At 61.0% G+C, this 20,061-nt stretch overlaps 2 protein-coding genes across 2 annotated transcripts in view; one reads left to right on the forward strand and one right to left on the reverse strand.

The window, feature by feature from the left end:
- Nucleotides 1-6,505: 6,505 nt before the first annotated feature.
- Nucleotides 6,506-7,621, reverse strand: SSTR2 (somatostatin receptor 2). Its single transcript, XM_062591734.1, has one exon. It carries the CDS (start codon nt 7,619-7,621, stop codon nt 6,506-6,508), a length of 1,116 nt encoding a protein of 371 aa, XP_062447718.1.
- An 8,064-nt stretch (nt 7,622-15,685) lies between these two features.
- The window catches only part of SLC39A11 (solute carrier family 39 member 11), a 97,604-nt gene continuing 93,228 nt past the window's right edge, over nt 15,686-20,061 (forward strand). The window contains exons 1-2 of the mRNA XM_062591670.1: nt 15,686-15,793; nt 16,826-16,864. Coding sequence (XP_062447654.1) covers nt 15,686-15,793; nt 16,826-16,864 — 147 coding nt within the window. The remainder of the gene's footprint in view (nt 15,794-16,825; nt 16,865-20,061) is intronic.

Genomic DNA, 20,061 nt, shown 5'->3' on the forward strand with positions numbered 1-20,061 from the left:
ATCCTCATGCTCCGTTTTTCTGAGTTTGCAAGATCTTCCCAGGGCGGTTATTGACTTTCTTGTATCTGCCTCCTTGTAAGGACTTCGTACAGAGACATCTACTCATGTATGTGCGTTCGTGTGTAGAGTTTTATATAAATGTACCTGTTTGGTTGACAGCTGACTCAGCCCGCTGTAATACACTGCAGCAACAGGCGTGGAAATTGCTTTCCTACAAATGCTTGTTCAATGAGGCAAATCTTAGCTACATGCTGCTCGTATGCAAGGAAAGATTTCATGTCGTGGGGCTGCAGCACACTGCGATTCACCTCTGCCTGCTGCGTCAGAGGAGCATCCAGCTCCACGGGAGACGCCCGAGAGTGTCGTCCTGGCACAAGTGCCATCCGCACAGATAGCTTTCATAGAGTCTGTTTCCAGATCCCATAAAACTCTGTTTGTGTTGGAAATTGGACAAAAAAAATCATAGCTGCTTTGGAATGAAGGGGTTTATTCACCTGGTAGCAAAGCTGACCTGTGCAGCTGGTCAGCGCTCCTGCTTGCGGAGGAGGAACAGAGGAGGTGGTTTCTTTACCTCTGCAGTAAACATCTGTTTCCCTGGTAATACACCTCATCCCTGAAGCACACGTGGTCATGCACGCACACACATTTGTACGCACACCCCCATACTGTTTTCTCCAGCAGATTAAATTGCTGGTGATTGCAATTTACAGGCATTCGTACATGAAGAGTAGTAGCAGCCTGTGACACCAAAGGAGATGCTCCACGCTTGCACGCACGCTCTTGCTGTGCTGCAGCCCGGCCTTGGCTGGGATAAGTGAACCTGCCCAGACCACAGCGGATGCTGGCCACAGCAGTTCCCTCTCGCATGAGTGTGTAAGATTGTAGGTCCCCAGCCCTAGCAGGGACGGCTGGGCTGGTCCCTTGCTAAGGACACGAGCTTCTTGGGGCTACTCGGAGAAGGGCTGCTTGAACAAACGCACACGGGTGCCTGCGTGTATGTGTGTGCATGTGCTCAGGTTTCTTTTCTAGCAATGACTTCAAATCCCATATAATATCTGTGCATTGAAAGAGTCGGTTCCTGGGGAGCCTCTGGGAAATCTCATGGGTTCCTGGAATCAAATCACTTCCATTGCAATATCATTTCTGGAAATTACACCTAAAAACCTTGCTATCTTTCTCTCAAACTCTTCACTTTTTTGGGGAGGAGGGAGGGAGATTCAGGCATGTTCTGATCACTTCAAAACTAGCACAGAGATGCTGTTGCCATCTCCAAAACATGGATTTCTCCCTGTTGGCATTTCAGATTGAGAGTTTCTGCGGTCCCTTTGTACTTGTTCTGCTCCGCTTCTGTCCCCAAATTGCTATTTGCAGTCACACTTCCTCCAGCTGAGATCTCTACAACTGAGCAGCTGCTGGTGGCACGGACGTGTCCGCAGCGCCCTGAGTTTGTGCCGCTCCAAGAGTGATCTCGCGCTCTCCGGGGAAAAAACGGCGCTTCTGCGTGGACCTTCTTGGGCTGAGATCACCCCACAGACGCAGACCGAGGTGCATTACTCTCGCTAGCAGCAAGACAGACATGAAGAGTAAGCGATTTATGGAGGGAGAGACTGAGTTTGAGTTGTCCCTTGGTCAGACGCCGTGGTTAGTGCCTTTTCCCCTCCCTGGGGGGATCCAAGCCTGCTTTCCCCCTCTGCTGCTCTCATCGGCTCTGACACAGGCACAGAAAGCCAGAAATTGTAGGAAAGCTCTTTTACCCCCCCCCCCCCCACACCCCCAGTCAGCTTTTCCCTTCCCGCAGTACAGGCAGTTACAGTTGGAGCCGTCCCTGCAGGAAGGCTCAGCTCCGCATCCAGACACTGAGAAACAGCATAGCGCGAAGGGGAAAAAGACGAAAAGGAAGGAGACACCCGCCGCTTCGCTGCAGTCGCAATGTGTCTTACACCAGACCACGCACACGATAGAGAACATGGGTATAGATACAGCGCGGTGTATGTACAAGACGGGGGCGCGCGGCGTGGTGCTGCCGAGCCGGGGGAGGTTCCCCGGCTGCTCGAGCCCCGGCTCGGCGGGGAAGGAGCCGTGCGCTGAGCCGGCGCCGATGCTCTTCTGCTGCCCTGCAAAAGCGCTGCGGCCGCTCGCAAACGCGGGTGCAGCTGCCGGGGTCCCTCCTGCCTCGTGCATGCTGCGGCCGGCCCCGAGGGGAGCCCCAGCGCGCGAGGCTGGGCCTGACCCGCTCCGGCATCTGTGCGTGCGGGAAGGCGCAAACGGAGAGGTGCAGGTGCGGACTGTCTCTGCAGTGTCGGTGATGCCAATCCCCCCCCGGAGGCATGGCCGGTATATACACGTATGTACAAACACGCAGCCCTTCCCTCCTGCCGGCCACGCGACGGGAGCGCTGGGGTGCCCGGGGCTCTGCATCCCTCCTCTCCTTCTGGTCGGGTCACGGATCTAGGCAGGTTGCCCTGGCGCCTGCCTGTCCTCGCGCGAGCCGGGAGGGCTGGCTTTCTGCAGTCCTGACCCAGGAGCCGGCTGCGATCCGGCACGGGACGCGCGTGGGGCTGGGGTCGGAGGCGGGCTGGGAAGGCGGAGCGCGGCCCCTCGGACCGAGCACCGCGAAGGCTGGGTCTGGGGTCTGACGTGCCGCTCGCTGGTGATTGCCCCGCTGGGAGCAGCCACGGGCAGGGCGTGGGGCGGGAGCCGCCCGGATCGAGGGGGACGGAGGCTCTTCTCCGGGCAGTTTGAAATCAGCTCGTGTTCAGCCAGGGCTGAAGCAACCGCGGGAACCAAGCACGAGCTGCGGCTGTTGGGTCGTGCACCCCGGTGGCGATGCCCGCCAGCAGGTCCCAGCATCGCAGGGGCCTCTCTCGAGGTGAAGCCTGTGTCCTGCCAGCGATGGTTTGGGATGCAAACGCGGTCCGTGTGGGAGCAGGCTCGGGAGGGAAGGGACCCCTCCATGGAGAGCCTGTCCAAGGCTGGGCTCTTCCCATCCAGGACAGCCGGGAAAGCCATCCGGAGGCAGAACGGCGCGGCGCCTTAGGAGGGATCGTTATTTTAAAGCAGCGCAGCTTTGCCCTGCTGTCGGTCCGAGGCTCTCGGTGCTGATGCGGGGAGCTGCGGCGCTGCGACAGGAAAGCTCTGGGTGCAAACGCAGCCTCCCCCCGCCCTCGGAGCAGCGTTCGGGTACCAAACGCCGCCGCGGCGCGAGGCGGACAGCCCCGCGCCCCTCTGCGGCGGCGGCTCTGCGCGGGGCTGAGCCGAGGCTCCCGGCGGGAAGCGCAGCTTTGCGGGACACCTGCGTCTCTCCGCTGCCCGTCACCTCCCGTTCGTGATAAATCTGTTCCTGTGGCTCCGGGCAGGCGGCAGCTGTCATGAGTCCTGGCGAGCCCGGGGGCAGCCTGCGCGCGAGGCAGCGCCGGAGCCGCTCCAGCGCTGCTGGGATCAGCCCGCTTGCTCTGAAATGAATCAGGAGCGATTTCTCATCACGTTGCCGGCAGCCCCACGGGGCTTTTCCGAACAGGTCCAATACGAGGTCAGGTTCCCACAAAAATCAAGCGGCTGCGAAAGAAAACTTTGTTACTCGCAGCAGCGATGGTGCTGCTGCTCGTTAGCCGGAGACGAATTAGCAGAAGGTTTTTCTTTAGCTGTTTTGGGGCTGCAGGAATCCTACCCCTCCCCGGCTCGTGTTTTGCCCTCCTGCCCCATCCCCGGGGGGAGCGCAGGGGTCTGGCCGTGGCACCACCCTGGCACCACCGCCTTTCCACACAAAGAACTCCTTCGCCGCCCACCGAATATTAAATACCTAGAGCCCAGCTGACGCATCGCTGCAGCTATGACACTCGAGCCTCATCCCAACGGAGGGCTGCCGGCTGCACCAGGCCCGGCGGTCGCGATCGGGTATCGCACCGTAACGTGACGTGCCGCTCTCGCTGCGATCGCCGCAGCACCGCCCGGGCAGGCGGCGTGGCTGTCGCTTCGTATTTACTTCCCCTAGTTAGGGCGGCCGGGGGGGGATGCGCTGCGCGAGCGGGCTGCCCGCGCCGCTCGGGGCCGGGGCGCGTGGTGCCGGCGGGCGCGCGGCGCTCCGGGCGGCAGCAGGAAGAGGTTATTGAGCAGCTCATCGCTGAGGGAAGCTCCGCTTTTCCCTGTGCATCCTGCACGCCGGCGCGCAGCGTTTCCCGCTGCCCGAGGGGCGCTCGGTGCTGGAGCTGCTGTCCGGACTGGGGGAAGCAGGCGTCGAGCCCAGGACTGCGTCCCCGCAGCCTCAGGGTGGGCAAAGCTGGATGCGTGCGATGCCTGGGAAGGGGGGGGACGGGACTCGCTGCAGAGGCTGGGACAAGCCTCGGCCAAACTCCTGCCGGAGCTCCCGCAGCCGGTACCGGCAGCGCCCGAGCTGAGACCCGCGGGAGCCCGAAGCAGGGGTGGGAAATTTCATGGGAAATGCAGCTCATCCCCTTTTCCCCTTCTCCCTCTTCCCTCCGCGACACGGGGTGACGGCTCAGCAGCCAGCGGGGGGGCTCGCGCAGGGATTCCCGGGGGAAAGGGCTGAGGACGAGCGAGACCAGACTGTTTCCTCTGCCTGAGCCGCTCTGTTCCCACGCCTCTGCTCCGGAGCAAGAGCCTGGGACCCGAGCCTGTCCCCTGGCACAGGAACTGCTCCTCGCCTCCGCCGGGAAGGCAGGATTTCTTTCTCCCCTGGGCTTTCTGTTCGCTTGCGCCGGGCTTGCTGCGGGGGGCTGCGTCTGGGGCTGCCGGCACCCCAGGGAGCCGCTGCCTGGGCTCCCGCCCCGAAGCGTGGGGGCCGCGCGGGCACGGCAGAGCCGACAGCTCCAGCACATTCCTGAGCAGCTAAACCCAGCGGGCGCCGGCCCTAATTAACGTGTTTATCCATCTCACCTGAGGGTTTTGGCTCTGCCCCAGGCGCAGCCCGGCCGGACCCCCCCAGCCCCCCGCTGCCAGCTGCCCCGCGTGGTCCCCCGTCCCGGTCGTGCCGGCAGGCAGCTCTTCCCGACGGCAGTGCCCGGGGGGCCACCCGGCCCCTCGCTGTTACCTGCGGCGAGTGCGCCTGGCGCGGCTCCGAGATGCCCCATGGGGCCTCTTCCCTCCGGGCGCTTCGCAGGCTCCTTCTTCAGCGCCCCCAGTCCCTTCTGCCTTGGGTGAGGGCCTGGGGCCAGCCAAGCCCCCGACCTCCCATCTCCCGTCCTCTCCATTGCCCCTTCCTCCTCTGTGACTTGCCTGGACCGAGCCCAGGTGGGGCGTCACCGCCAAGAACCGGCAGCCGTTCTCGCCTGGCTCCGGCCTCTCCGTCCCTGGAAGTGCTGTGGTGGCAGGAGCTGTCGGCACCACGGGGGATGCCAGGGCAGCGTGTTCCGGACCCCCGGGTGTTTCTCTGCTGCTCGAATGCTTCCAAGTGTTTTCCATCCAGGCGCTGGGTGATCATCCTGACCGGACGCCTGGGCTCGCCGGGGAAGGCAGCAGTCCGCTGGCAGGCGGCACAGCCTGGGAATGACCAGGAGCAGATGCGGATGGCAGGAGCAGCAGCAGCTGCTCCAGAGGGGAAAAAAGGGAGGAATCCTACAACTGAGGAGAAAAACCTGTTGGAGGTGACATTGCTGGAGGGAAGGGGCAGAGAGGAAGGGTATCTCCTGGAAGAGGGCACCAGCTGGGCACCAGCAGAGCGCGGGTGCTGGAGCAGAGGTGTTTGCGGGTGGCGGAGGGCTGCTCTCCTCAGAGGCGATTCCCTCCTCCGCGGTGGGCGGCTACCCCCGGGGCAGGAAAGCCTTCTGGAAATGCCTGCAGCCAGAGGGAGGCTTTGGGGACTGATCGAATAAGCTGGGCAACCCCCCTCCCCAAATATCCGGGTCTCCTTGGGGAGGATGCGACCGCGAGACGCGCTCAGGTTGGCGAGGTGGCTTCCCTCCGGAGGCGGCTGCTCCACCGGAGGCGGCTCCGCTCTCCAGGGACGCCGCACCTGCATCCCTGCAGCCTCCTCCGCGGTCTCCGCTCCTCCCGAGGCCAGCCCTGCTCCGCGTCGGGCGCCCCAGCCCAGCAGGCTGCCGTGCCTCCGTGCGCGTGCGTGCGTGTGTGTGCGTGCGTGCAGACCCGATTTCTGGGGCAGAGCATCCCAAGCCGACCTCAGCCCGGAGAGTGACACTGGTGAAACCGGTGGAGTCGCCGCAGAGACGATTTTGTCCCACAGTTAGCACTTCTTGTGTTTAAATCTGCGCCCACTGTGCGTGGATTTCTACAAGCTGTCTTTGTTCTCCTGGCGAGGCAGTGTCTCTTGAGCCACATCCTTCCCAGTGCTTGAAAACCAACCCGCCAGCAGCTCAGAAGCTAGCCCGAGTTTAGGATCCCCCCTCGCCCACCTGATAGCACCACCATCCCCCAGGTTGAGCAAGGAAAGACTCAGCACTCCTGCCCTGACTTGGTGTGTGCTGTGGCCCTGTTGCAGAGTTGGGAGCAAGTGTGGAGAGGAGAGCGAATAATGGACAACTCTGTTGTCCTCTCAGATGCTTGTCTGCAGGTCACCATTGAGCAGGGTCCTTTGGGTTTCCGTGGTCTCGTTTAGCCTAGATTTGTCCTGCTTACTGTCACTCCGGTCTGCATCGTCCATACCGCTGACCTTGACCAGGCAGAGGACATTCTGAAAGCTCTTCTTGAAGTTGTCAGACAAGAAGGCATAGAGGATGGGGTTGGCACAGCTGTTGGCATAACTGAGGACTACAACAAAGTCAAACATGCCCTTGAGGACAGGTGTCGGCACGATCAGGATGGAGACAGAAGAGACATTGAAGATGTAGAAGGGGAGCCAGCAGAAGATGAAGACAGCAACCACAATGGAGACCATCCTGGTGACTTTCTTCTCAGACTTTTTCCTCTTGGAAGAGCCCACTCTGATCCCCGAGGACTTGACTTTGATAATGATGAACAAGTAGCAAAGGCAGATAATGGTGAGAGGCACCAGGAAGCCCAGAATGAAGGTGTAGATGATGAAGCCTGTGTACCACGCGCCAGACTCCCCCGGCCAGATGATGGTGCAGCTACTCATGCCATGATTATGCTGCACCCCGGCATAGATCATGATGGGCATTATCACCAAAAGGGAGATGCCCCATACGGCCACATTGATCATTTTGGCTGTCCTAGGCCGCCTCCACTTGGCAGATTTAATGGGATGGACGACAGCCAGGTACCGGTCAACGCTCATGACTGTCAGGCAGAAGATACTAGTGAACTGGTTGATCCCATCCACTGTCATGACAATCCTGCAGATGGCTTTACCAAAGGGCCAGTGTACCAGAGCGACCTGCATAGCCAGAAAGGGCAGACCTAGCATGAACAGCTCATCGGCAATGGCCAAGTTCAGGATGTAGATGTTGGTGATGGTCTTCATCTTGGCGTAGCGAAGGATGACATATATCACCAGCGTGTTGCCACACAGCCCTATGATGCAGACCACAAAGTAGATGAAGGTGAGGATGGCATTGCTGGTCAGGTCAAAATGGTGACCTGTGGCGTTCTGTGATGTGTTGGCAGGTGCCTCTACAGAGAAGTTGTCAAACGGGGAAGCTGGGGAGAACCAGAACTCAGTGGCGTTGGGCAGCTCGTATTCCAGCTCCATGTCTCTGCTGGCCTCTGGGCACACCCACTTCAGAGGGGCCGAGATGACCTCTTTCCTTGCTTTGGGCGTGGAAGGGAAAATTCTAGAAACTGGAGAATAAAACAGAAATGAAGAGATTCCTCAGGGAGCATTTGGCCATCCTGCTGCCAGCCTCTGTAGAAGAATCTCCCCGGAGGGGCTGTTGCCAAACCACCTCCCCTGCCTCTCTGTCCTCCCCTCCGGAGCCTATGCTGCGTGGAGGAGTCTGCCCGGGCGCAGCACTGCTCCTCCCGACGCCGGCGATGCTGGCATCCTCACGACTCCTAAAGCGCGACCGGCAGCACGCGTCCCCGGCGAGTTACGGCAGGTGTGACTGACACCGCAGCACTAACCGCAGGGAGAAAACCTTTCCTTCATGGAGAGAGCCGACGAGACGCCGGCGCTTCCCTTTCCCGGCCAGAACCTGATCTGCGATGGAGAAATCTGAGTCCTGACAGTTCCCGTGGAAAACGTGCTCGGGGTCGGGAAAAAGCTGCGCCCCGAGCTCCAGCCCGCTGGTGGGCTCGCTCCCTTCTCCTTCCCACCCGGGCAGCGCGCTGCTCGCCGCCGCCGCAGCTCCCGGGGCAGCCGGGGGGCTCCCGCTGCCGCCGCGCCTCCGGGGCGGCCGGGGGTCTCCCGGGGCGGCCCCGGCGGGCCGGACCCCCCGGCGCATCCCACGCCGCGGCGCCCGGCGCTGGCAGCGGCCCCGGCGCGCCCCGCTCGCACCGAGCCGGCGGCGGTTCGGGAAGCGGCTCCGCCGGGCGGTGCCGGCCCGGAGGGGGCCCCGCGCCGCTCACCTGCTCCGCGCTCCCGGCGCAGCCCGGCGCGGCGCGGCGGGCACCGGGAGGCGCCGGCACCGCTCCGCTCCGCTCCGCTCCGCTCCGCTCCGCGCACCAGCCGCCCGCGGCGCGGCTCCGCGGCCGGACCCAGCGCGCCGGCTGCGCTCCGCCTCCGCGGGGCGGCTCCGCGGGGCCGGGCCGGGCCCAGCCCTGCCCACCGCGCCCCGCGGCAGCCGCCGGCCCGCGGCCGCCCGGCTTCCAGGCGCTCCGCCCGCCGCTCCGCGGGGCCGCGGCCGCCCTCTCCCCCGCCGCGCCGCGCCTTCTGCTCCCGAGCTGCGTCTCTCCTGCTCCAGGGGCTGCTGCTGCGAGGTGGCAGGTGCCCAAAGTGAGGGACCCGGAGGGTGGTCCAAAGGCGTGCGCTGGAGCTGCCGTGCAGCAGGAATGAGGGGCCCCGCTGCACCCCGGAGGAGGCTGAATTCACCAGCAGAGCCTTTAAAATGCTCTGTCTGAGCTGGTGCGTTGGCACCGTGTAATTCCATCCCCATCTCATGCCCCAGAAAAGGGGGCAGGGTGACTAGAAAGTTGTGTGTGCAGAGGGACCTGCCTTGCCCTACACGGATTCCAGCAGAAGAGACCCCACTGGGGCCACATGCCTCCCTGCTCCTTCACCTTCCTGACACAGCCCTGGATTTGCTGCCCAGGCCCTTCTTCAGGAGATGGTTCCTGCTATTTAGGTTCCAGTGGTGGTGCAAAGGGATCAGTTCTTGCTGAGGTCTCCAGGGTACCTGTGGGAGGGATAGAGCAGGACGATGGCTATTTGATGGTGATGGTGGGACCCCACAGGAGTTCCCACTGCACCTAGCGGTGTCAGCAAATCCCAATGTCTCTTGAGAAGCTGGGAATATCTTGGCCCCCCAAGTCTGCATCTTGCAACCAAAGGAAAGGCGAGGCAGGTCCTTGCTGGCTTGCCACAGCCTGGGAGAATACAAAGCAAAATCTGCAAAGAGCATTGAGATCTTTGCACAAAAGGTGTGATTTAATGCCATACCGTCTGCTATTGCTGCAGCCTCCCCCTCAGCAGTGTTACCCAGTAACAACAACTGGAAGAAGACCAAAAAGAGAGGTTTGGGGGAGATAACCTCTGCTCTGGTTTGTTTGAGATCTTGAAAGCAATTAAATAATAGTGATTTCTTCCCCCCTCCACCTTTTTATCACTTATCAAAGAGACAATAGAGAGCAGGAAATTAAGAGTGGCTTGGAACAAAGAGCCCAGGAGCTGGGCTGGCAATTACGGCAAGAAGGTCTGGTAGGCTCTCGTTTGTGCTTAGACATTCAATTTCCAAGCTGGATCCAAAGACGTGGGGTCTTGGGGCATAAGGGAGAATCATTATCAGACTAATAAATCTTTAGGAGGCTGGAAAAGCTTCCGCTGGAATAAAATGATGTGGAAATTGATATCGCAGTAAAAGTGTCTAAGGAGAGAGGGTAGGGAGGGACGTTGACCGCTCCTGCCGAGGGCCGTGCCACAGCCGTGCAGAGATGGAGGCAGAGCAGAGATGGTCGCTCGCGTGCCGAGGAGGGAGAGCAGCACACCAGTGGGGCACAGGAGAGGGTTCTCGTGCCTCGTGACCATTTCACAGCTGCTTTACCCTTTCTTGGCTGGTTTACGTGCCCAGGAGGGACTGTCCTAACCCTGCCCATCTGCAGGAGAGCGGGAAGGCTGCGAAGATGCTTCAACAGCCTTCGCAGTGCAGTGCCGTATGCAGCCTCCTCCTATGTCTCAGTCAAAGCAGGTGACCTTGCTACGTCTGTACCTCGGTGGCCTCTCCGGAGGGCAAGCCTTGCTCCCGGTGGCTTGGTGCGCCTGCAGCCCCCCAGCCCCGGCCTTGGAGCAGTTTCTCCCGGAGCACCGAGGCCTCTTTCCCCCCAATCTCCCTCCGTCTTCCACCTCCAGGTCCAGCTCTTTGGGATGCCGTGCAGATCATCCCCAGGTTGTCCCCTTTGCCCCTGCCCCGCGCTGTGCTGGGAGGCTCTGAGCGACGTCTCCCCGTTGTCTTTGGCTGGGCAGGGCGGCCGCGGCGATTCCAGGGCTCCCTCCCCACCGGCTGGAGGCTGCTCTGCCGGCGTTGGACGCAGGGGCCAGGGAGCTGTGTACATAAATCCTGCAAATTCACTTGCCTGCAGACTGATCTGATCTTTGTAAAGAGAGCTAATGAAATCATGGGCCGGTCTGCGCTGAGGCGCTGATGTGAGCAGATATCCGTCCAGCAAGGAGTGCAGCAGGAGCTAGCTGAAACGGGAAGCTGTGCTTGAGCCCTTTGAGGACATTTCTTATTCTGCTTGGATTTAGGGCTGAATTTCAGCCCTGCGCAGGGTCTGGCCTGTACCTCTGGGTGGTCGCTGTGCTGGAGAGCTGCTGGATTGCCCCTGCAGCTGGTTTGGTGCTGGCAGAGAAACTCCTCTTTGTCCTTTAGCCTGGGAAGTATCAACCCTGCTGAAAAGCAATTTACTGACAGGGGTGGATACGGGAGAAGCGCAGGGCCTCTTCCCATGCAGCTTTGACCATCGATACAGCCCATGGGAGAGGGGCAGGGGGATTGCATGACCACAAAGCAGCTTTTAAAGTCCTTCCAAGTTTCCTGCCATCCGTTCCCAGCTGTTCCGCAAGGCTCCCCTCAGAAAGCAGTGCTGCTCGACCTGTGCCCTGGAAATGAGTGTTGTAAGGAGCTGGGAGATGCTGAGCTGTTGCGTTCGGTTGCCAACGGAGGGACAGGGTGGACTGGCCTTTCTCCCCGATCCGCGGAGGGAAGAGCAGCGAGAGCTTTCTTAGGGCTTGCGCTGGCTTTCAGAGCGCTGCGGGAGGCTGCCAGCGCTCCGAGGGTTAGCCGGGCCGCGCTCCGGCACCGCTGGACGCAGGGGCCGTCGCACGGACGCTGCACCGCCCGCGGTGCCGGGGTCCCTCTGCAAGTCCCCTGCCGGGCTCGGGCTCTCCCGTTGCCTCCGGTAACGACCGACTGCGGAAACGCCGCCCTGCCTGTGCGGGGGAAGCGGATCCCGGAGGGGGGGGTGCCGCTGCCCCTTCCCCACCGTGGCGCGGTGCAAAGGAGCTGGCCGGCCCCTGCCAGGCCAGCCGCGGGCTCTGCCCCGGGTCTGCAGGCAGGCGGGTTGGTAAAGCGGCAGCGGTTCCCGCGCCCCGGCCGCTGGCAGAACCGCCACCGCCGCGCCGGCCCTCGGGGACGCTCGGCGGCGGCGCTGCCCTTTCTCCGCTGCCTCCTTGCCTGTCCCGTCGCCAGCCGGGAGCCAGGAGCTGCTCTGGCGCCTCCGCCGCGGCTGCCTGGCTCAATTACGCCAGCGCCTGCCATGGGGGAGGCTTCGCTCTCTGCTAATCAGCCGCAGGAACAGGCCTGGACCGTCTCCGCGCGGCCCCGCGGCCGGGCAGAACCAGGCTCGTTCCCTCGCGGCAGCGCGATCTAATCAGGCAGCGTCTGCGGAGGCGCTGAGCCGCGGGGCGAGGGGGCTCCGGCACCGGGACCCGCTCCCGGGGCGCCGGCGCTGAGCCCCGGCCGTCGCCCCGCGCCTCCCCCCCCCCCACTGCCGCCGGCTCCTTCCTGCCTCGCTCGCGCCTCGACCCTGCTCGCAGCGCCGTTATTTCGCTCCGTAATGAGTTTATTGATCGCTGCCAAGGACGCTGCGGCGGGGCGGGAGCGAGAGGTGCCGCGTACATCAGCCGTGAGCTGCAGCAGCGAGCGCCGGACTCCGACGAGCCTCCGCGGCCGCGGACCCAAATCTCTGCTCTTCCCTCCGTCCTCCCCGCCGGGGCTTCTGCTCGCAGCGTGCTCTGACGGGTGGCGTGTTAAACGGGGGCTTAACGCTGCATTCGGCGTCCCTGCCCGCGCTCCCCCGGCTCTGCCCCGGGTCCTCCACCTCGCTCGCAGCCCGCCGGGCTGCACCCAGCCGGGGCGCAGGCGCCTCGGCCCGCGGCTGCCCCCGGCTCGGGCCGTGCTGGGACGAGTCGCTGGCACCTCGTGCCCGCCGCGGTCGCCGGCGCCTGCTGCGAACGCGGCTCGCGAGCGCTGTTCTCGCAAAGCGAGGGGACGCGGGCTCCCCCGGCACCGCGGTGCTGAGCCTGCGCCAGCGTCTTGCGTGACACATACCTTGATAAAAAGATACTGCGCAGGAATTTGGGCCCCCTCGGGCCCTTTCTGCTGTTTTGAAAGACATTTTACCGGGACTGCCGATAACGCAGCTCTGGCTGTGCCGAGATGGGGATCTCGGCGCTGCCGCCGCGCGGAGGAGCGGCCGCCGCAGCCTCGGCGCCGCGGGGAAGGCGGCGCAAAGGTGGCTCCAACGGCGCCCACGCGGCCAGCGCCGTTCGGCTCGCCTCGCCGGGAAGCCACGAGCGGCAGCTCCGTTGCTGGGTCCCCGCTGGCTGTCCCAGCCGGCACCTCGGGCTGCGTCTGCCTTGTTAAAGGAGCTAACGAAGGATGCAGGCAATCAGAGGGGAAAATTGATTAAAACCTAAATCAGGGAGGTTGCAAACAGCCTTCACCTTTTCGAGCTGTGGTGGGGGATGCTGATCAAAGACGAGCGCTTTATTAAAGGAGGGTGATGGTGCCGTGTGCTATGGGGGCTGAGCTGCTGCTGGTGCTGCTTGCAAGGGGTCGCAGGGCTGCTGCAGCGTGCAGGGCACTTCTGCCGCTTGTTTACCAGTTTCCCTCTTATCCCACAGGAAAAGCACTGGCAAAGATGAAAATAAGCTGTTTGCGTAGACGTAGGGATGTCGAAACCACCCTGTGTTTTGCCTTGGCAGGAAAAGGTCATGGCTGGTGCCAAGCGCATTCCTGAGTCCAGGCATCTCCCATGACACAGCCCGGGGCCACCGCACCGATGGCAGCGCCGGGGCCCGGCCCTGCCCCTGGCTCTGGACGGGGGCGGCGGGTGAGGAGCCCGCAGGGAGAGCGGGCTGCCTGCGGCCGGGAGCGGGCAGGTGACGCTCCTGCCCTGCGTGCCGCCCCGGGAACTCGGCCTCTCCGCCGGGGCACGTGCTGCCAGATTGCTTTTCGTGATTTTTTTTTCTCTCTCCCCCCCCCCAAGCTAGCAAAGGTCCTTGCTGGAAAGGGTGCACTTGCATGCCCGGCCCCGAGCAGGGACCCTGCGCCCCCGGCCGTGCTGTGCCCCGGCCTCTGCCACTGGCCGACTGCTGGTCAGAGGCCGCACGAGGCTTCGCAGGGAACGGTCACCGTTCCGGAGGGCGCGATTTCACCCTGCAGCGATGCCGGGGGTGGCCCGTGCACAGGCGGTGGGGGTTGTGTCACGCACCATGTCCGGGGTGGGGGGTGTCACCCTGCAGCAATGCTGGGGAGTGCCCCACGCACGAGGGGGTGTCATGCACTGTGTCTGGGGGGGTGTCACCCTGCAGCGATGCCGGGGGTGCCCCGTGCACGGGGGGTGTCACACACCATGTCCGGGGCGGGTGTCACCCTGCAGCGATGCCGGGGGTGCCCCGTGCACGGGGGGTGTCACACACCATGTCCGGGGCGGGTGTCACCCTGCAGCGATGCCGTGGGTGCCCCGTGCACGGGAGGTGTCACGCACCGCGCCCGAGCGATGCCCTGCAGCAGCCTTGCTGCGCCCGCCCGCTCCCGCCATGCGCCCGCCCGCGCCTCTTCCCTGCCGTCGCGCCTGCCCGGAACGCAGAGCCGAGGGCGGCCCGCCCCCGCCGCGCCGCCATTGGCCGAGGCGGCGGAGTGGGCGGGGCGGCGGCGGCGACACGTGTGCCGGGACCAGGAAGTGTCGGCGGGCGAGCGGCCGGGAGCGCCGGGCGGGTGAGCGGGGCCGGGGCCGGGGCCGGGGCCGGGGCCGGGGCCGGGGCCGGGGCCAACCGGTCCGGACATCCCGGCGAGCCCCGGGCTCGTGGGGCGCGGGGAGCTGTGAGAGCGGGGCCCGGGGCGCCGCCTGGGGCCCGGGGGGCGGTGTTGGGGGCCCGGTTGGGGCCCCGGGGGGGTTCCCGGGTGCTCGGGGCGCGGGGACGCCCCCGTGCGGGGGCTGGGAGCGACGGGACCCCTGGGAAGGGGTGTTGGGCAGCCCCGTTTGGAGCCTGGGGGGCCCGTTTGGGGGGCTGGAGGGGAGAGTCCGGGGGCCCGGAGTGGTGAGGGGGCAGTTTGGGGCCAGGGTGCCCTTTTTTGGGGAGGGGGGGCTGCAGGGTGCCGGGATACCCCGACTTGGAGGCTGCGAGGTCCCAGTTTGGGGGCTGAGTGCCCGGGGTGGGGGGTTGAGGGTCCCCTTTGGGGGCTTTGGGGGGAGCGTGGGAGCTTGGGGGCTCCCCCTCTCCCTGGGGTGGCTCGGGGGGGGGGTCTACCCCGGTGCCCCCCACCTGGCTTGACGCCCCTGCGGGCACATGACCGGGCGCCCAGGAGCCTGGTGCTGTCCCTGAGACCCTCCTCCAAAGCCTTTGAGCTTTGGGGAAGCGTGGGGATAGGTATTTGTATTTATAAACAGATGTTGGCATGTGGGAGCGTGTATTTTCTCATAAAACCTATTTGTTAGGGAGCAGTGCTGCTCCATGGCGTGGCGATGGCGTTTTGGGTTGCACTGAGGTGCCCCGTCCCAGGTCTCGTTCCGCTCCGGCTTCGTACCGGCGGTGTAACGAGCCTGGTGCTGAGAGGGCCTTCGCCTTCCGTGCAAGTAAAGCTGCTTCTCAGGACGAGTCAGTGGGCTGTGCTGCGCGTGCCGGGGAGGTGGACTGAGGTGCCCTTTTGCTCGGGGACGCGTGAGTGCGGTTCCTCTTCAGAAGTGATGGTGGGACCAGCTGCGCATAGCAATCTCGTGTGGGAGCTGGACTGATGCTTGCTCCAAGCAAAACGCTCCTGAGGCTTGGGAGAGACTCCAGCAGACGGAGAATGTTATTCTTCCCGTCGGTGGAGCTGCCCTGCCCTGGTGACAGCTCGTGGGCCTGAGCCCATGAAATCAGCCGAGGGCTGAGCGGTGGATGCTGGTGTGCTCTTGGTTCATCCTGCTCTTCCAAGCTTAGACGGGTGGTGCAAGGAGCACGGATAAGCCGCCTCTGTCCCCTTGGGCAAGGAAAGGTGTTTGCCAGAGGAGCAGCAGGGATTCAGCACAGCTGGGCGCCTGGGCTGCGCTCCCCTCTGTAATGACTAGGGAGCAAAATGTGGGTTTGTTTGCATCTTCAAATGCTGGGAGCTTCTCCTTGTGCCTCTCCTGATGGACCTTGTCTCTCCCAGGTTGCCGGTCGCTGTGTGTGGTCAGCATGATCCCAGGTCATGGGCCGGTGATCCAGGCGGTGCTAGGGACGTGTCTCACCTGGGGCCTGACGGCAGCTGGCTCGGCGCTGGTGTTCGTGTTTTCCAGCGGCCAGGTGGGTGCCGGGATCGTTTGTTCTTTCTCCTGGGTTGGTGAGCAGGGAGAAGAGCTAAACTCTGCTTCTCATGGTTGGGCTTGGCTGCCTGGTCCAAAGTGTGAGAGACCTTAACTTGGCCCTGAGAGGTCCTCCTGCCTGAGGAAGAAAGAACAGAGATTAATTCCCTTGTACGTTAAACTAAAGAGGAGCTAAATCAAACTCCCAGCCCAAAGCTGTGGTACATAGTGCAGAAAACCACGCTGCCCTTAATCCTTAGTGTGCCAGAGTCTATGTGGGACATAGAGTTGTCAGTTATATGTGGCTCAAAAGGGTCAGGAGCTGCTGACTTAAAAAAATATCTTAGATGTAGCACAGCAGGGCAGAGTTGCAGGCTGGGATTTGTGTTTGGAGCAGCAGACTCTCTTCCTTGAAACCTTCTGCCTCTCTTAGTGTGTGATCGAGGTCAATCCATGCTCTGGGGTTTAGTCAGGCAAGGTTTTGATTTTTCAACTGATCTTGTGTTCCAAAATTAGAGGCCTACGTTGCTGTTATGTTCAAAATTGTTCTGATGCATTTATTATTTATGTCTCTCTCCTTTGATGATTTATGCAGGAGTTCTTTGCAAAGTGAGATTCCTTTTGCAGTAGTGTGTTGATTTTCCTTCCTGGGGGAGGGGAATGCCTTAAAGAAGGAAAAACTGTGATGGGAATGAAGCAAGCAGGATACATGCTGGGTTACTGAAAGCCTAATGGGGGTGTGAGTCAGGTCACTCCAGTTTCCCACCTCACTGTAGGCTCTGCATGATGGTGGAGTAGGCGTCTGTGCACGAGGAGCATGATGGCCTCGCTCTGTCTCTTGAAACATTGCATATCTTGCCTCAAAGCACAGCAATCGCTTGGATTGCAGTAATGGGAAGAGGAGTTGTCTTAATGTGATGCCAAAGCAAGTGACTTCCCTTTAGGTTGCTGTGTGGCATGATTGCAACTTTACTTGTTCTGCAATTGGTAAATAATGTGTTTTCTGTTACATATATATATCTCTTTTTTCCAGAGGCGAATCCTCGATGGAAGCTTAGGCTTTGCTGCGGGGGTGAGTAGAGCGTCCTTTTTCTGCTAATCGTCTCTGCACGCGTCTTCCTGCTGACATCTCCTGAAGTCCCTCCATGCTTCGTTTGGCTGCCTGCTTGCATTAACATTTCTTGTATAATTGAGGTGTGTTTCTGTTGCGCGAGGCAGCAGAGGAATGTGCTGCAGTCTTGGTCGTGTCCTGTTATGTCTCGGTGCCTCTTGGTGAGGGTGGAGGTGGTGCGAGATAGCCATGTGTGTGTCAACCTGCCGGAGCTGGATTTGGCTCTTGAGTTAAACTAGTCTCGTTTCCTTGGACTTGTGAATCATTCCTCTTGGAGCACTCGCGTGTGACTTGAGACGGACAGAAGAGCCCTTGTCCTGGAGGCTAATGCACATAGCTCACTTGATGCTTCTTGCTCTCCTGCAAAGCTTGAGTGCTTTAAACTGCTAGGAGGGAGAATAAATACAGCGGGGCCCTGAAGCAAGGGCACGCAGCAAACCTAATGCTTGTTGCATCCTTCTCTAAAGAAGTGAAATTGTTGTGAATTGTGCTTTGAAATTGTGTTGGGGCTTGTGAATGCATAACCTCCTACTGCCCAAACTCCAAGGAATCTGTGAGCAGCTGGAGTCTCATGCTGACTTGATATGTCGCACCTATTTTCCTTTAGGTGGTCGAGCGTGTCTGAGCAGCTGGATGGCCAGGGAGAGAAGTCCCTGGCTGTCAGTGCCTGGTGGAAGGTGCTGTTCCTTTCCCCTGCAGCACTGACATGTCCCATGTGCAATCTTGCTGAAGTACCAGTGCTGAACTTGTCAATACGTGAAGGCTTTAAGAGAGCAAATGCTCTCTGATTTGAAAAGTCCTGAGGGAGGAGGAAGAGGAGTAGTTTTTTTTTCTTGCTTGTTTTTTTTTCTGGCTTTGTTGTGTGTGCTGGTACAAGGAAAGAGCTGAGACGTGCTGTGCTCCAGGATGCGTGGTGTGGGGGGGGTGAGCCGCAGAGAGCAGGATTTCTGGAGCAGCTTGGCAGAGGCCGCTTGGCCTTGGCCTGCGTGCCAGCTCTGCTGAGCGCGCTGTGCGATCCCTTGTTGACCAAGCGGAGGGCGCGGGGCGTTCTGGCGTGACTCGCCAGCCCTGCGGTGCGTCCCGCTGCACCACACCTCCCGCTGTTTCCGTGGCAGATGTGTCTGGACGCGAGGGCAAGGGCTCTGCCAGGCGTCCCGCTTGTGTAGGCGGCACCTGGAGCAGGGAAAAGGCTGCCAGGCTTCAGGATGAACCAAGAGCCTGTTTGTCTGGCAGCATGGGCGATCTGTCCCGCAGTGTTTAGCGGCTCTGCTAATGCCTAAGGTGTATGTGGAGCTGGACTCCTTGCACTGTGTGTGTTCGCATATGCTGGAACACCTTTGATCAAAGCGAAGCCTGAATGTTTATAGACTGGAAAACTTTGTCTTCTGCTCTTCTGAATGCCTGAAACAAAACCAACTGTATTAAGCAAGAGTCTGCTTTGGTGAGTGAGGTAAAACAGTAGAAAACTGAGTTTACTTTGAAGCAAGTTCTTCTGGAATATGACTGTGACCTGCTGAAGATGTGAATAGTTCAATTCATCTCTTGAAACAGGTTCTCAGGTCATCTTTTATAAATGAAACACTTGTGTTAGGAATTGTCAAGTCCAGAATCTTCCTCTGCTGCTTTATTTCTATGCTCTGTTCCTTCAAAAGACACATCTGGTCTGGACCAACCCTCCTCCCTTACAGACACCTCGGTGCTCTTTCTGTGAAGCATGCTGTTGGAGACACTCTGCTGGGGCAGCACGAGCTGAGCTGTTCCCCCTTCCCTGTGCCCGTGCCGTGGCACCGCTCTCCCAGCCAGGCAGGCACATCTGTCCCACCAGTGGGGAGAGAAGTACCGTGGCGTGGACTTGCGCGCAGCACCGCGGGGCTCTCACGCTGGCCGGGGCTGGCTCGGGAGCTGCTGTTTGCAAGCAGCCCTGCAGCGGCAGCCCCGGCCCCAGGCTCGGTGGGGCACAGGGGGAGCCCTCTTGGTTGCAGCCTTCTTGCAACACCTGCATCTGCCCGGCCAGGAGGCCTGGGACATCCTCAGGTGGCTGAGAGCGCCAGTGTGCTTTTGCGTGGCGATGGTCCCGCTGCTGGCAGCAAGGGACAGCAGAGCATGGCTTGCAGTGGGGAGGTCTTGCGTGCTGGCAAGTCCTCTCCTGACTCCAGTATTACCATGCGCCTACCTAGCCCTTACTTGAAGGAGTTTCATAATGCCCGAGGCATTTTCTGCATGTAGGAAAACTGCTAATAGCTCTTGTGCTTGGTGGCTTTGCAGAGAGTTGTTGAAGAAGCTAGAACTGAAGCTGTTTTGTGACCCGGCCTTTCAGAGCAGGGCCCTTCTGGGGAAAGGCTTGTGGCCAGCTGATCCTCGTAGCCGCCTGCGTGGTGGTGGGAAGGGGGATGGCACGGCTGGGATGTGAAACGGGGGCTAAGCAGGCCGCAAGCACGTGGTTGACGACGCCTGAAATGCGAGCACGGGTTATGGAACAGATCTGTGGTACCCTGGCTCCCTGCGGGTCCGACCCCTCTGGGAGGTGCTGAGGAACGTGTGCTGGGCTGTGCCGCCGTCCGACCAGGAACCCAGCAGCACCCGCTGGGCTGCGAAACCCTCCCGGCAGGCAGGTGAGGTGGCGTGGCTGAAGGTGCTCTGGCCGGCCGGGATGAGAGGCTGCTCGGTGCTCCTGCCGCCTCCGGGCTCGCGCGGCCGAGCCGGGCTCGGGAACGACAGGCTCTTGCATGTTGGCAAGCTTTCCTTGTATGGAGGAAAAAGCAGGATGCGGAGCAGCCTGTTTTGAGGGTTATTTGTCCTGTCTTCACTCTCTTTCCTCCCTGTGGAAAGTGTTTCTTCATACTGCCCTTGCTGTGATGTAGTTCTGATCACAGACTGCTACTGATGCTGTGGAGGTTTTTTGTTTAAAACACTGTGTTGTCTTTGATGTAAATCTTGGGCAAATATATACGGACTGTTTCTCCAAGCATTGGAATAGAGAAGGGCAAAACTTGACTTCCTCTCCTCTTTATCTTAATATCAGTTCTTAGAAATCTAGTCTGCTATGTTTAATTAAACTCCTCTTTTGTCCTGTCAGAGCTAGGACCCCTCCTTTTTTCTGCACTTTCAGAGACAGGTAGTCTTCTCTAATCCTGCTGTTCTGGTGCTCTAGGTTCTGG

Source organism: Rhea pennata, chromosome 19 (assembly GCF_028389875.1).
Source record: "Rhea pennata isolate bPtePen1 chromosome 19, bPtePen1.pri, whole genome shotgun sequence".
NCBI classification, from domain to species: Eukaryota; Metazoa; Chordata; class Aves; order Rheiformes; family Rheidae; genus Rhea; species Rhea pennata.